The following is a 14,644-nucleotide window of genomic DNA, read 5'->3' as shown; positions in this document are numbered from 1 at the left end:
ATGGAGAGATCCGGGGTCTATAATGAATGTAAACATCCCATGTGACAGTAATAGACGGCGACAGGTCCTCTTTATGGAGAGATATGGCGTCTATAACACCTCAAATCCCTCCTCTGCCCTTTAAAAGTATTCAAACCACCAAGATCTGTGTTTTTGAATAATTTTGATTTTTAAAAAATGGTGCAGTTAACATCCAAGTAAACTGGAAGTGATGTAATCGCTTCCAGGTTACTATCACGAACAGCCGATCAAAGGCAATCCTGGCATTACTTGGCTGTCTGGCCAACCGGCAAAAACACCAGCTGGACACTTGGGTCATCCGGTGGGATGGGAGAGCCCAAGAATGGCATGGGAGGTGGTCGTCTGGCGAGCCGGCGGGTGCACCAGCTGGTCGCTCGGGTCACCTGGTGGGGCAGCAATTGTAATAGCAATTGAGCAGATAGTTGGCAGCTCCGATTGCCATTACAAGAGAGCTGACCGTCGGCTCTAAAAAATGGCATCATCCCGGTATAACCAATGAAATTCCAGCATTGTACGGGTACATCACTGGTCCTTAAGTGGTTAATTATTGCCGGTTAATGCAGATTACTGTTTAGTTTAGTGCTCTATTTTTCTATCTATCTATTGTGACAGGGCTTCAGGGCGTCTATTTGTAGTGAAGGACACTGGTTTCACTGTTTTCTGTAGGATTGGTAATTCCTGGATTGGGTTCTGGAGTCCAGTGACATTGAAAAGTCTTGGAAGGGAAGAAGCCTCTAACCCTGTGCCCGCATCCTCCACCAATTAACAAAAGGAACATGATCTGACACCATATCAATTCATCCACAGTGTTACCTACCTAGCTTCTTTTCCAGGCTAAACTTCTTTGACTTATCTGCATAAAGTGAAACACACAGATAACATGTACAGAATAATACCATTGAAAAAGTGCAGTAAATAAACTCTACTTATGAGTCAAAACATAATTAATGAGTAACAATCCATTACTAACAATAAAAAATAATAAACATATAGATAAATTCCATAAAGGGGTCCAGAGAGTACACCGTGAAATGTACTACAATATACACCTAAAAAAAAAAATGTGAAGTGAGTAGCAAAAAAAGTCCCAACTAAAAACTCTGTGTTAGATTGAAAAGAAATCCAGGGATAGCCAATTTGACACCCAAATCCACACCAGAGTCTTACCAGAATGCCAATGACCCCCCTATTTTGTAATCCTGTGTCAACAGTTTCAGTTGGTGCAGAAACATGAGGCATGCACTGCACAGGTTTATGCATGACTTCTGTCTGTAGTGTGAGACCTGACACTTCCTGTAATGAAACTCCTTGCTGTAGTGCTTCTCTACCCTGATTCCTGTGCTCACCCATTGAAGTGCAGTTCATATTTCACAGTAATGTAGCCATGACATTTTGGACAAAGTGTCTGTCATGCACAAATTCAGTTTTTGCCTCAAAACAGTAAAGGGTTTCTGAGGGTTAATTATGTAGGTTTAACCTTGGCATCAGTTTGGCTGGGCTGTGTTAGAGTTCTGCCTGGTCATGTGTACTATTAGGTGCACATGACAGGCTCAGAACCAGGCCTGGTTGGACGTTTTAGGCATTAGCTTTCCCGGAGCCAATCAGTGGGTGCGCCAGGCCCCGCTGAGGAGTCTGGGGAAGGGTACTTTAGATGTTGAAGTCACGTGTTCTGGGTTGTTCGTGAGGCCATAACGGTCTGTTCCTGATTCTGGACCGGGGTAGCCCCGCGAGGGGTCCCGGTCATGGAAGCGTTCGTCGCTCTGCAATATGCTTCAGTTGGCTAACCCCAATAGACCCGCCTGGTCTGGGGTAAGGATCCGTCTGTTCCCGAGTCTCGGAACCGGCTGGTCCGAGGTGCAGTAACTGAGGGAGGATTCAAGGCGTCTGGGTGTGTTCTTGGCTTGGAGGGGCACCGCAGCTCGTGTAAGTGACCGGGGGAGGACTCTTCGGAGGAGGGCCAACAAGCTGGCATCCTGAGAAGTGCCTGGTTGCTGGGTTGTGAAGGACACTGACAAATCCATGCTTTTTCCAGTACTGCCAAGGAGACAGAGCACATTCCAGGTACTGAGGAAAAAGGTTCCTGTTTACTTCTGTTACAACTTACTCAAGGTCAAAGATTTCACAAGTTCTGGATCAAAGTGCTAACTGCCATAATCTCTGGCTAGAGATTTGTTCAGCCTTGAAGCACCCAGCTGCGAGTGGCTACTCTCTGGGTGGTATTAGAGACTTTCTGATAAGTTCAAGGTGCCTGAGTTTCTTCACCCTTGCCCTCTGTTCCCATACGGGACTGTGTTTGTTGGATGTTGCCCTTGCAAATAAAAACCTTTTCTAAAGGACTTTTATGGTGTCAGCGTCCAAAGTTGTTGGGTACTAATCCTGGGAACCACTAAACATGGAAGAACCAGCCAAGCGGAGGTAACCGGTAAACCCAAAAGTTAAGGCCACCCTGCCAAGGGTTATGGCCGCTACAGTAACATTTTTAAACATCATAATCAAATATGAATTATTGCCAGATAAGGAAGATTACTGTTTAGTTTAGTTCTCTATCTATTGTTCTATTAATTGTGACAGGGCTGCACCATGTCATGGGGTCAGAAGGGGTATATATTGCACAGGGTTCTCACTGATGCAGGTTTAGGGGCTTCAGGGTTTCTATTTATAGCGGAGTTCCAATGCACTATTCCCAACACACACGTTCTTGTATAAATGGCTATGAGTATAAGTGGGTGCCGAAGTGACCACCATCTGGAACCGTGTCACGTCAGAGCAAAAGAATGTCACCAGGAAGCAGACGTTCGTTACCTGGGAGATGGAAGCTTGGATACACATGTTCCCGATCCAGGAATCACCAATCCTGCAGAAAACAGAATCACCCTGCACTAGGAATAGGAGCAAAAGCATGTCACCACCACACCAAGGTTCTCCAGACTGGGTCCTTAGCTTTGATCAACAATCACACTTTTACAGCAGAGTGCAATGTTTCAGAGCCACAGAGGACCCCTTTCATCAGGCATGTGACGTCACATGTGTCACATGCCTGATGAAGGGGTCCTTTGTGATTTCAAAATGTTGCAATCTGATGTAATGATGTGATTGTCTATTAAAGCTTAGGACCCACTCTGGAAATCCTTGGCGAGCTGGTGATATTCTTTTGCTCTTATGCATAGTGAAGGATACTCCTATTTTCTCCAGGATTGGTAATGGATCGGGAACAGGGGTATCCAAGCTTCCACCTCCCAGGCAACAAACATCCACTTCTTGGCAGGGCACTCAGCGTGAAAAGGTCTCCACAACCTCCATCACTGGCAAAGAAAGGGAAAAGGTGAGTGCCACAATTATCTAAAAATGATTCATTATTACAATGCTGCTAAATACACAGCCAAAAAAAACACCTTTCAGCCTTTAGGCCTTACTTATGGTTCTGGAGTCCAGAGACTTTGAAAAGTCTTGAAAGGATGAAGCCTCTGACCCTGTACCCGCATCCTCCACCACTTGTGAAAAGGGCCGTCATTGTTGTCACAACAATGACGATGATTATTTCCATTCTTCTCCCCTTGGAATGTATACAATGTATCTTTTTCTCCATTTAAGAGAGAAAGTACGTTCATGGGTGGGGTTTTCTTGAGTGATCGCTGTGATGGCCAATCACAGGCTATAACAGTGCTCACAAGATTGAGATCTGGTCCTCCCACCTCCCAATCACTAGTACAAGACAACTCAGACACTTCTTGTTTAGTAGATGTCAAAGAGTTAAACCATCCGACAGTTTATTTATTCTCCCAGACCCTATAATTGAAACTCCTTGGTCTGGTGTGGCCATTATGAGTTCAAACATAGCATGTGATTGGCTAACACTGATGTATGTAATGTAGATATGGGCTGACAATGATTTTTACTCACATACACATTATTATTAATGAACTTTTGTATTCCCAAGAAGCACTTGTTGGACACTAACTTAAGTTCTTTCACTAGGACAATTTCCATCTTTTGTGTCACCATAAAACCCCCCTAAAAGTGTTTCTGAAGAAGGTACTGTAAGTCATTACATATAGTAGGTGAGGTTGAAAAAAGACACAAGTCCAACCTATGTGTGTGATTATATGTCAGTATTACATTGTATATCACTGTATGTTGCGGTCGTTCAGGCGCTTATCTAATAGTTTCTTGAAAAACTGATTTTTAAATACAGCTTACCTGTAAAATCCTTTTCATTGAATACATCACGGGACACAGAGCATTTATTCATGACTATCTGGGTTATACGCTACCTCTAGGTGATTGGACACTGGCAACCAATAGCAAGACGGTTCCTCCCATACGGGAATTTCCTCAGTTTTGTAGCAAGCAATGAAAGTCCCAGAAAAGGGGGGAGGGATCTCTGTGTCCCGTGATGTATTCAAAGAAAAGGATTTTACAGGTAAGTTGTATTTAAAAATCCATTTTTCTTTATCATACATCATGGGACACAGAGCATTTATTCATGACTAGCTGGGATGTCCTAAAGCAATGCACCTGAGGGGAGGGAGATACAGCTTAGACAAGTCCCAACTGTTCCCTGGCCCTATAATGCTGCCTGCAACACGCTGTGACCAAAAACTGTCTCCTCTCGAGACCTGACATCCACCTGGTAAAATCTGGTGAATGTGTGAACTGAAGACCAAGCGGCTGCCCTGCAGACCTGAGCCATAGACACCCATTGATGCACTGCCCATGAAGCACTAACCCCTCTAGTGGAATGTGCTTTCAGGTCTCTTGGTGGAACCCTGCGCATCAACTCATACGCCTGGATGATAGTTTGGCGAATCCACCTCGAGATAGTTGAAGTTGTAGCTGCCTGTGCTTTTTTAGGACCCTCTGGCAGAATAAATAGAGAGTCAGTTTCCCTAAAAGGGGCTGACACCCTTAAGTAGACTTTAATAGCCCTCACTACATCCAGTGAATGGAGTAACTTTTCTTCCTTAGACCTGGAATTTGGAAAAAAAAGAGGGCAGAATGATATCCTGATTCAAATGAAAATTGGAAACTACTTTCGGCAAAAACTCCCCGACGAGGGCGCAAGACTGCCCTGTCCTGCTGCAGAATAAAGTAAGGTTCTCTGCATGAAAGTGCGGCTAACTCTGACACTCTTCTAGTCGAAGTTATGGCCACCAAGAAGACTAATTTCGTGGTCAATAGGACTAAAGGAATCTGCTTAATAGGCTCAAAGGGTAGTTTCTGAAGGGCTGATAATACCAAATTTAAGTCCCAGAGGCAAAAGGGGGGCTTAACTGGTGGTCTTAGGTGCGTCACTCCCTTAATTTAAGGTACGCACCAAGGAATGGGCTGCAATTGGTCTTTGGAAACAGATGAGGCCGAAATCTGACCCTTAATCGTGCCTAAGGCCAATCTTAAGCACACTCCTGCCTGAAGGAAAGCAAGGATTTTACCAATTGTATATTTACAAGGGTTACAACCTTTCCCTTCGCACCAGGAAATGTATGATTTCTAAACCCTGTAGTAAATGGCCCTAGAAACCGGTTTCCTAGCATTTACCAAAGTGGATAAGGCTGCACCTCTGACCCCACGTTCCTTTAATACCCTGGCCTCAATAGCCAGGCCGTCATATACAGCGAACAAGATCCGGACGGAATGGGTCCCCTACTGCCAATTTCACAATTTTCGTGTACCAGGACCTCCTGGGTCAGGCTGGGGCTACCAGGATCACTGGCCTTAATTCCTCCTGTATCCTGCGCAGCAGATGCGGCAAAATTTGGATTGGAGGAAAGGCGTACAGCAGGGAATACTGGTGCCAAGAAGCCACCAATGCATCCGACCCGACTGCAAGAGGATCATTGGTTCTGGACAAAAATTTGTCCAGCTTGGCATTGAACCAGGATGCTAGGAGATCCACATCCGGGGTTCTCCAATGCTGACAAATCTGGAGAAAGGCCTCTGGATGAAGGGACCATTCCCCTGGCAACAACCTTTGGCGACTTAAATAGTCCGCCTTCCAATTGTCCACCCCCAGTATGAATACTGCCGACAGAAACAGCACATGTCTTTCTGCCCACCTCAATATGTGATCCACCTCTTTCTGAGCCCCTAGGCTCTTGGTGCCCCCTCGGTGGTTGATATAAGCGACCACTGTGGAATTGTCGATCTGAACTCGGACTGGAAGACCCTGCAGCTTGGTTGTCCAAAAATGCAGAGCTAGCCAGGCTGCCCGAATCTCCAAGAGATTGTTGGGCAAGGTCTTTTCTGCTTGAGACCACTGTCCCTGGACTGAAGCTTCCTCCAGAAGTGCTCCCCAGCCCAGGGGGCTAGCGCCTGTGGTCACAACTTTCCAGGCCACTGGTGGAAAGCATTTCCCGACCTTCAAATTGCTGGTTTTTGACCACCAAATTAAGTTCTGTGGAGTCTGTTGGGACAGGACCATAGGATGATCCAAAGTTTGAGGGGTTTTGTTCCAGGCCCTTAAAATGTTGTTCTGGAACAACCTGGAGTTGAATTGAGCATAAGGGACTGCGTTGAAAGATGATACCATCTTGCCCAGCAACCCCATACAAAGGCATGCGTCCTTGATATCTATGGACACCAAGTAATCCCCTCTTTAGGGATGTTATCACTGAGCGGGTTGATTCCATACAGAAAGTTCGGACGCTTAGGAAAAGATTGAGAGATTTGGTTTTGGCACGGTGAAAAGGTTTGAGTAAAACCCTTTGAACCTTTCCCCGTGTGGGACCTCGATGATTACTCCCTGCTTTTGCAAACACTCTAAGGCTAGGAGCACACATTTCCTTTTCTCTGGTTCCGCCGGAACCCTCAAGCTCAGGAACCGAGTTGGAGGAAATTCCTGAAACTCTATTTTGTAACCTGACGTTATGATGGAAATGACCCACTTGTCCTGAACCTGTTTTTCCCAAGCATCCAAAAACAGCCGAAGTCTTCCCCCCACCTGTAAGAGCGGGGGCGCCCCTTCACAAGGTAGACTTGGAACTGGGCTTGTTTAGCCTTTGAGTCCAGGTTTTTTTTTTGACCCTGCGGTTATTTAAAACCGAACTCCTGAGGCCGTCGATACCGATTAGGAGAGGAAGAACTAGGACCTGGAGCACAGGGAATCTTAAAGGAGGGTCGTTTATTCTTCCTATTAACAGGGAGCAAAGCGCTTTTCCCACCTGAGACTGTCACGTACCTAGTGGTGAGCCCGGAATGCAGAAGAAGACCTCTCTTGCGTCCCCGACTCACGGCCCCTGATGATGGTGACAGGAGGCACGGGAGTCAGAGGTAGCACGAGTGCCTGGCAGGATCAACAGCCGGTGGATGGATCTGGCTGACTTCAGGAACTGTAGCTGGACAAGCAGGCCCCAGTGACAGCAGACAGGAACCAGTAGACAGCAGGAGACCAACAGGAACAGGTGGATCACTCAGGGGCAGGCACACAGAAGAGTCAGGCAAGCCGGGTCAAACCAGACAGTCAGTACAGGAACAGATGCAGCGGGCAGAGGCAGGAACGTGGAACAAGCCGGGTCGGTAACGGATGAGCACGGATGGACCAGAGGATGAGACAGGTGCAGAGTCATAGACAAGCCGGAGGTCAGAGGCAGGCAGAAGGCAGGGAAGGTCGCAGGTCAGGCCGGGTCGATACACAAACAGATCAGATTCAGGTAATAGTCTCAGGAACGTTGTAGATCAAGCAGCAAGATCAGAAGGGAGAACTGGGTTTAAATAGCCCGCCTGGCGCCGGTAACCGTGCGTGCGCGCGCGCCCGCGAACGCACGCAACCGGGCGACCGCGAACACGCGCACCAGGCACCCGCAGGCGCGCACAGACAGGTGACGGACCACTGTCCCCAGCCAGCCTTTCCTGACAGACACCTTTCGGATATACCTATCTTCGCCAAACAGGTGTTCACCATGAAAGACAAAAAAGCTGCAAGAAGCTTTTTGCATGGTGTTTCAGCCGACCAGTTTTTTAGCCACAAGACCCTACGTATATGCACAGACAGAAGTGCACAGAGAGACATCTGCTGGATCAAATTTTTTAATGCATCCACTGCAAAGCACAAGGCGTGAGGGAGCTCCGATAATTCCTCAGTAGCTTCTCCTTGACCAGGAAGATTCCTGACCAATCTCTTAACACAATCTTTTAAGGACTGGCAGATGCAAATAGCTGCTACTGCTGGCTGAACAGCTGAACCAGCTACTGCAAAGGAGGCTTTTAGCAAGGATTCTAGCTTTTCATTGGCCGGTCCTTAACCACTTGCCGCCCGCCCTATTACAAATTGACGGCGGCAAAGTGGTTTCATTATCCTAACCAGACGTCATATGACGTGATTAGGATAATGAGCCGCTGCGCGCCCCCAGGGGCGCGCATCGCGGCGATCGTTGTTGCGGGGTGTCAGTCTGACACCCGGCAACTACGATCTCGGTAAAGAGTCTCCGACGGAGACTCTTTACCATGTGATCAGCCGTGTCCAATCACGGCTGATCACAGTGTAAATGGGAAGAGCCGGTGATCGGCTTTCCCTCACTCGCGTCTGTCAGACGCGAGTAGAGGAGAGCCGATCGGCTGCTCCTCTGACAGGGGGGGTCTGTGCTGATCGATTATCAGCACAGCCCCCCCGAGGATGCCCACACTGGACCACCAGGGACACCACTAGACCACCAGGGAAAAGGTAATAAAAATCCATAATCCTCCCTAGACCACCAGGGTGCCAGTCAGCACAATGGGTGCCAATCAGTGCCCATAATGGATGCCAATCAGTGGCCACAATGGGCATCACTGATTGGCATGCATTATTGTTTGGCACTGATTGGCATCCATTACTATAACACCGATGCCGCCTATGAGTGCCCACCTGTGCCGCCTATGAGTGCCCACCTGTGCCGCCTGAGTGCCCACCTGTGCCGCCTATCCATGCCCACCTGTGCCGCCTATCTATGCCCACCTGTGCCGCCTATCCATGCCCACCTGTGCCGCCTATCCATGCCCATCCGTGCCGCCCATCCGTGCCAGCTATCAGTGCCAATTTGTGCCACCTATCAGTGTCCGTCCGTGTCGCCCGTCCGTGTCGCCCGTCCGTGTCGCCCATCCGTGTCGCCCATCCGTGTCGCTCATCAGTGCCGCCTATCAGTGCCACTTCATTGGTGCCACATTGGTGCCCATCAGTGCCACCTTATCAGTGCCCATCAGTGTAGCCCCATCAGTGCCCATCAATGAAGGAGAAAACATACTTATTTACAAAGTTTTGAAACTGAAACAAAAAAAAACTTTTTTTTTTTCAAAATTTTCGGTATTTTTTTATTTGTAGCGCAAAAAATAAAAACCGTAGAGGTGATCAAATACCACCAAAAGAAAGCTCTATTTGTGGGAAAAAAATGATAAAAATTTCATTTGGGTACAGTGTAGCATGACCGCGCAATTGTCATTCAAAGTGCGACAGCGCTGAAAGCTCAAAATTGGTCTGGGCAGGAAGGTGTTTAAGTGCCCTGTATTGAAGTGGTTAAATACCTGGGCGTTATCCACCGGGCAGGTCAAATTTTTATTTACTGAGGAAATGGCGGCATCCACCAGAGATGTACCCCACTTCTTCTTGAATTTCTCCTCCATAGGATACAAGAGGGGAAACCTTTTTGGAGGTAAATATATCCTGTCAGGATGATCCCAATCTGCATAGATCACCTGTTCTAATAACGGATGCACAGGAAATGTCTGGGAATCTTGCTGAGGTCGAAGAGAACCCAGAAGTAGAACAGGAGGGTCCAGTCTCCTGACCTGGGGGTAATTTAAACCCAGATCGAACCATCTCTGTTAAAGATTGGACAAATAATTTTTGGGAATGGGAGGCTGAGAACGGCTCCTCCGAGCTAGATTCTCTAGTTGAGGAGTCCTCGGCTTCTCCTTCTTCTTGATTCTTTGCGACCAGATCCTCCTCCCATTCTGGGTCTGGGTCCCCTGGCCCTGCCTGGATATTAGAGTCCTAATGCTCAGGTGACTCACCATCAGGATCAGGCTCTGGAGAGGGAGATCTGTTGTGTTTTCTCCCTGCTTGTGTTACCGAGGCAATCATATCCGCTATTTTACCTTCAAGGCCAGCTAAGGCAAATGCCAAATCATCTTTAGTAACGTAAGCTGAGGCAGGGGCACCAGCCGTGGCCACAATGCCTGACAAATGCAATGGCTCAGCTAGGCCAGAAGCTGCAGGACTTTCAGGGGAAACTGGGATAATATCCTCAAGAGTTTGATCTCCTGGTTTTAAATGTACTCTTAATCCTGTATTGGTCTTGCTCCCTGTTCCTCTTTTCCTGGAAGACATTGCTTACAAGTAAGGGAAGACAGTACTCCCTCTGAGCTTCTAACTGTAATCCACTATACAGCAGCTATTACAGTTAACCCCGTCCCCTTTAACCCGATGCAACTGTGTCCAAAAACCTGCAGACTCACATGCCCAACAAGTTCTATGCCTCCACTCGCACACCAGGTGAACTGCATCTTTTCAAAGTTCTAGATGGCACCATTTGATCCGCGCGGTGGGCGTGGCATCCTTACATACACTGCGAGTGGCACCAAAATACGGCGCGTGCATGCCTGAAGACCGCCAACCATACGAGGCAAAATCACCTCAACGACACACGTGTATGACCGTAAGGCAACGGCGCATTCGTAAGTTTGCACGGCACCGCCGTCTCTCCAGAAGGTGCATGCGCCAGCGATTCAACGTAATAAAACACATAGCAAGGAGACATTCTGTAACAGCTTGAGAAAGGACACAGTAACAGAGGGGAACACAGCAATCCCAGAGGGAGTACTCACCAGTCCATGATGCAGGGCCTGAAATAACAGGTCCAATCTTCCCCCATCATGGCGGGTAGTGCCTCTGTGGACCTTCAAGGACCGGGTCCCCCATCTTGGGGTCCACACCCTTAGGCCTGTAAAGCACCCTTTTGGGTTATCTTGGGCAAATAATGACCAGAATACCACTATCCAAGGGTCCAGCGCCAAATAGGACACATTACAAGCAAAACTTCGTTCTTGCATCGAGGCTCGGGTACCATTCCTTTAGCTTCGTGCCATCCGAACAGATCCGATTATAATGTCCTCATTGGAATGCTTAAATGAAGAAAATTTTAAGAGCTTCAACGTTCGTGACCATCACCTGAAGACATTGGCGAAAAAACTGAGGTAATTCCCTTATGGGAGTGGTTATATGGGAGGAACCTTCTTGCTATTGGTTGCCAGAGTCCAATCACCTAGAGGTAGCATATAACCCAGATAGTCATGAATAAATGCTCTGTGTCCCATGATGTATGATGAAGAAACTATCAATGCCCCCTGCTGAGACCACCGCCTGTGGAAGGGAATTCCACATCCTTGACTCTCTTACAGTAAAGAACCCTCTATGTAGTTTAAGGTTAAACCTCTTTTCTTCTAATTTTAATGAATGGCCACGAGTCTTGTTAAACTCCCTTCTGCAAAAAAAGTTTTATCCCTATTGTAGGGTCACCAGTACGGTATTTGTATATTGTGGGGTCACCAGTACGGTATTTATATATTGTAGGGTCACCAGTACGGTATTTGTATATTGTGGGGTCACCAGTCCGGTATTTATATATTGTGGGGTCACCAGTACGGTATTTATATATTGTAGGGATCACCAGTCCGGTATTTATATAATGAAATCATATCCCCTCTCAGGCATCTCTTCTCCAGAGAGAATAAGTTCAGAGCTCACAACCTTTCCTCATAACTAATATCCTCCAGACCCTTTATCAGCTTTGTTGCCCTTCTTTGTACTCGCTCTGTCCATCGGCAACTTTCTGTATTTTTAATATCCACCAACACTACTTTTGAAGTTATGTCGGCTTCTTCTATTTTATTTAAGTAATAGCAAACATTTCTTTCTGTGTAAATCAATCATCTCATTATTGTTTAGAATAGTTTTTATATTTGTTATTAATTTTATTGGTAATAGCCGTGTCAAGACTGGTTAGATCCTGATAGATAAAAAGTTGTAATAACTTTATCATCAAGCAAATAAGTGAGGTAATATACAGTGCCTTGAAAATGTATTCATACCCCTTACAATTTTCTAAATCTTGTCATGTTACAACCAAAAATGTAAATGTATTTTATTGGGATTTTATGTGATAGACCAACAAAATTGTGAAGTGGAAGGAAAATGATAAATGATACAAATAAACATGTGAAAAGTGTGTGTGTGTGTGGGGGGGGGGGGGGCGCATTTGTATTCAGCCTCCTTTACTCTGATACCCCTAACTAAAATCTAGGGGAACCAATTGCCTTCAGAAGTCACCTAATTAGTAAATAGAGTCCACCTGTGTGTGATTTAATCTCAGTATAAATACAGCTGTTCTGTGAATCTCTCAGAGGTTTGTTAGAAAACCTTAGTGAACAAACAGCATCAAGAAGACCAAGGAACACGCCAGACAGGTCAGGGATAACGTTGTGGAGAAATATAAAGTAGGGTAAGGTTATAATAATAAATAAAAAAATATCCCAAACTTTGAACATCTCACGGAGCTCTGTTCAATCCATCATCCAAAAATGGAAAGAGTATGGGCACAACTGCAAACCTATCAAGACATGGCCATCCAACTAAACTGGCATGGCCGGGCAAGGAGAGCATTCATCAGAGAAGAGCCAAGAGGTCCATGGTAACTCTGGAGGAGCTGCAGAGATCCACAGCTCAGGGGGGAGAATCTGTCCACAGGACAACTATTAGTCGTCTCTCCACAAATCTGCCCTTTATGGAAGAGTGACAAGAAGAAAGACATTGATGAAAGAAAGTCATAAGAAGTTCTGTTTGTAGTTTGTGAGAAGCCATGTGGGGGACACAGCAAACATGTGGGGGACACAGCAAACATGTGGAGGACACAGCAAACATGTGGAAGAAAGTGATCTGGGCAGATGAGATCAAAATTGAACTTTTTGGCCTACAAGCAAAAAGCTATGTGTGGGGAAAACTAACACTGCACATCACCCTGAACACACCATCCCCACCGTGAAACATGGTGGTGGCAGCATCATGTGGTGGGGATGGTTTTCTTCAGCAGGGACAGGGAAGCTGATCAGAGTTGATGGGAAGATGGATGGAGCCAAATACAGGGCAATCTTAGAAGAAAACCTTTTAGTCTGCAAAAGTCTTGAGACCGGGGGGGAGGTTCACCTTCCAGCAGGACAACGACCCGAAACATACAGCCAGAGCTACAATGGAATGGTCTAGATCAAAGCATATTCATGTGTTAGAATGGCCCAATCACAGTCCAGACCTAAATCCAATTGAGAATCTGTGGAAACTTGAAAATTGCTGTTCAGACGCTCTCCATCCAATCTGACAGAGCTTCAGATATTTTGCAATCAAGAATGGGCAGAAATGTCCCTCTCTAGATGCGCAAAGCTGGTAGAGACACCCCCAAAAAGACTTGCAGCTGTAATTGCAGAGAAAGGGGGTTCTACAAAGTATTGACTCCGGGGGGCGCCATACAAATGTACCCCCCACACTTTTCACATATTTATTTGTAAAAAAATGTTGAAAACCATTTATCATTTTCCTTCCACTTCACTTCCACTTCACAATAATGTGCCACTTTGTGTTGGTCTATCAACAAACCCCCCCCCGAAAAATATATTTACATTTTTGGTTGTAACGTGACAAAATGTGGAAAATTTCAAGGGGTATGAATACTTTTTCAAGGCACTGTAATTGCCAAAACAAAATCTCCCAATCTACTTTGTTTCTCCAGGATAATGGATAAAAAGATACATCACATCCTAATCAGAGGAGAAAAAGAGAAAATAATACGCACATACATTACATACACTGTGTGTATATACACATACATATATATATATATACACACACACACACACACATTTATATATATTGCTCTGAAAAAGTATTTGCTCCCTTTCTGGTTTTTTTTTTTTTTTTTGTATACTCGTAGCACTTAAATGATTCAGATCATTAAACAAATTTTAATAGTACACAAAGATAACCCGAGTAAATGCAGTTTTTAAATGATTATTTCATTTATTAAGGGTAAAATTAAAAACTGTCCAAACCTGCCTAGCCCTATGTGAAAAAGTAATTGCCCCCTCGCTAAATTATGAATGAACTGTGATTAACCACATTTTTTGGAAAGCGGAGTTAAATTTCACTTGCCACACTCAGGCCTGATTACTGCCAGACCTGTTGAATCAAGATATCACTAAAATAGAAGTTGTCTGACAATGTGAAGCACACTAAAAGTTCTCAAAAAGCAACCAAACATGCTGCAATCTCAAAAAAATCAATCAAGAACAGATGAGAAACAAAGTAATTGCCATGTATCAGTCTGAAAAGTGTTACGAAGCCATTGCGAAGGCTTTGGGACTCCAGGGAACCACGGCCAGAGTCATTATCCACAAATGGAGAAAACTTGGAACAGTGGTGAACCTTCCCAAAATACCTCCAAGAGCACAATGACGACTCATCCAGGAGGTCATGAAGGAACCCAGAACAACATCTAAAGACCTGAAGGCCTCACTTGCCTCAGGTAAGATCAGTGTTCATGATTCTCCAATAAGAAAGAGACTGGGCACAAGGGGCGTCCATGGGAGAGTTCCAAGGCCAAAGCCACTG

At 45.8% G+C, this 14,644-nt stretch overlaps 1 protein-coding gene across 3 annotated transcripts in view; it reads right to left on the bottom strand.

Annotated features, from left to right (window-relative positions):
* Positions 1-14,644, bottom strand: part of LOC143957719 (cytosolic phospholipase A2 gamma-like) — a 160,236-nt gene that overhangs the window by 64,550 nt on the left and 81,042 nt on the right. For all 3 annotated transcript variants that reach the window (XM_077467417.1, XM_077467416.1, XM_077467418.1), the window contains one exon: positions 839-874. In XM_077467417.1, coding sequence (XP_077323543.1) covers positions 839-874 — 36 coding nt within the window. The remainder of the gene's footprint in view (positions 1-838; positions 875-14,644) is intronic.

Source organism: Lithobates pipiens, unplaced genomic scaffold, assembly GCF_037356315.1.
Source record: "Lithobates pipiens isolate NorthernLeopardFrog02 unplaced genomic scaffold, aLitPip1_a1.2 Scaffold_55, whole genome shotgun sequence".
Taxonomy (NCBI): domain Eukaryota; kingdom Metazoa; phylum Chordata; class Amphibia; order Anura; family Ranidae; genus Lithobates; species Lithobates pipiens.
This window is presented reverse-complemented; position numbering and strand designations above follow the sequence as displayed.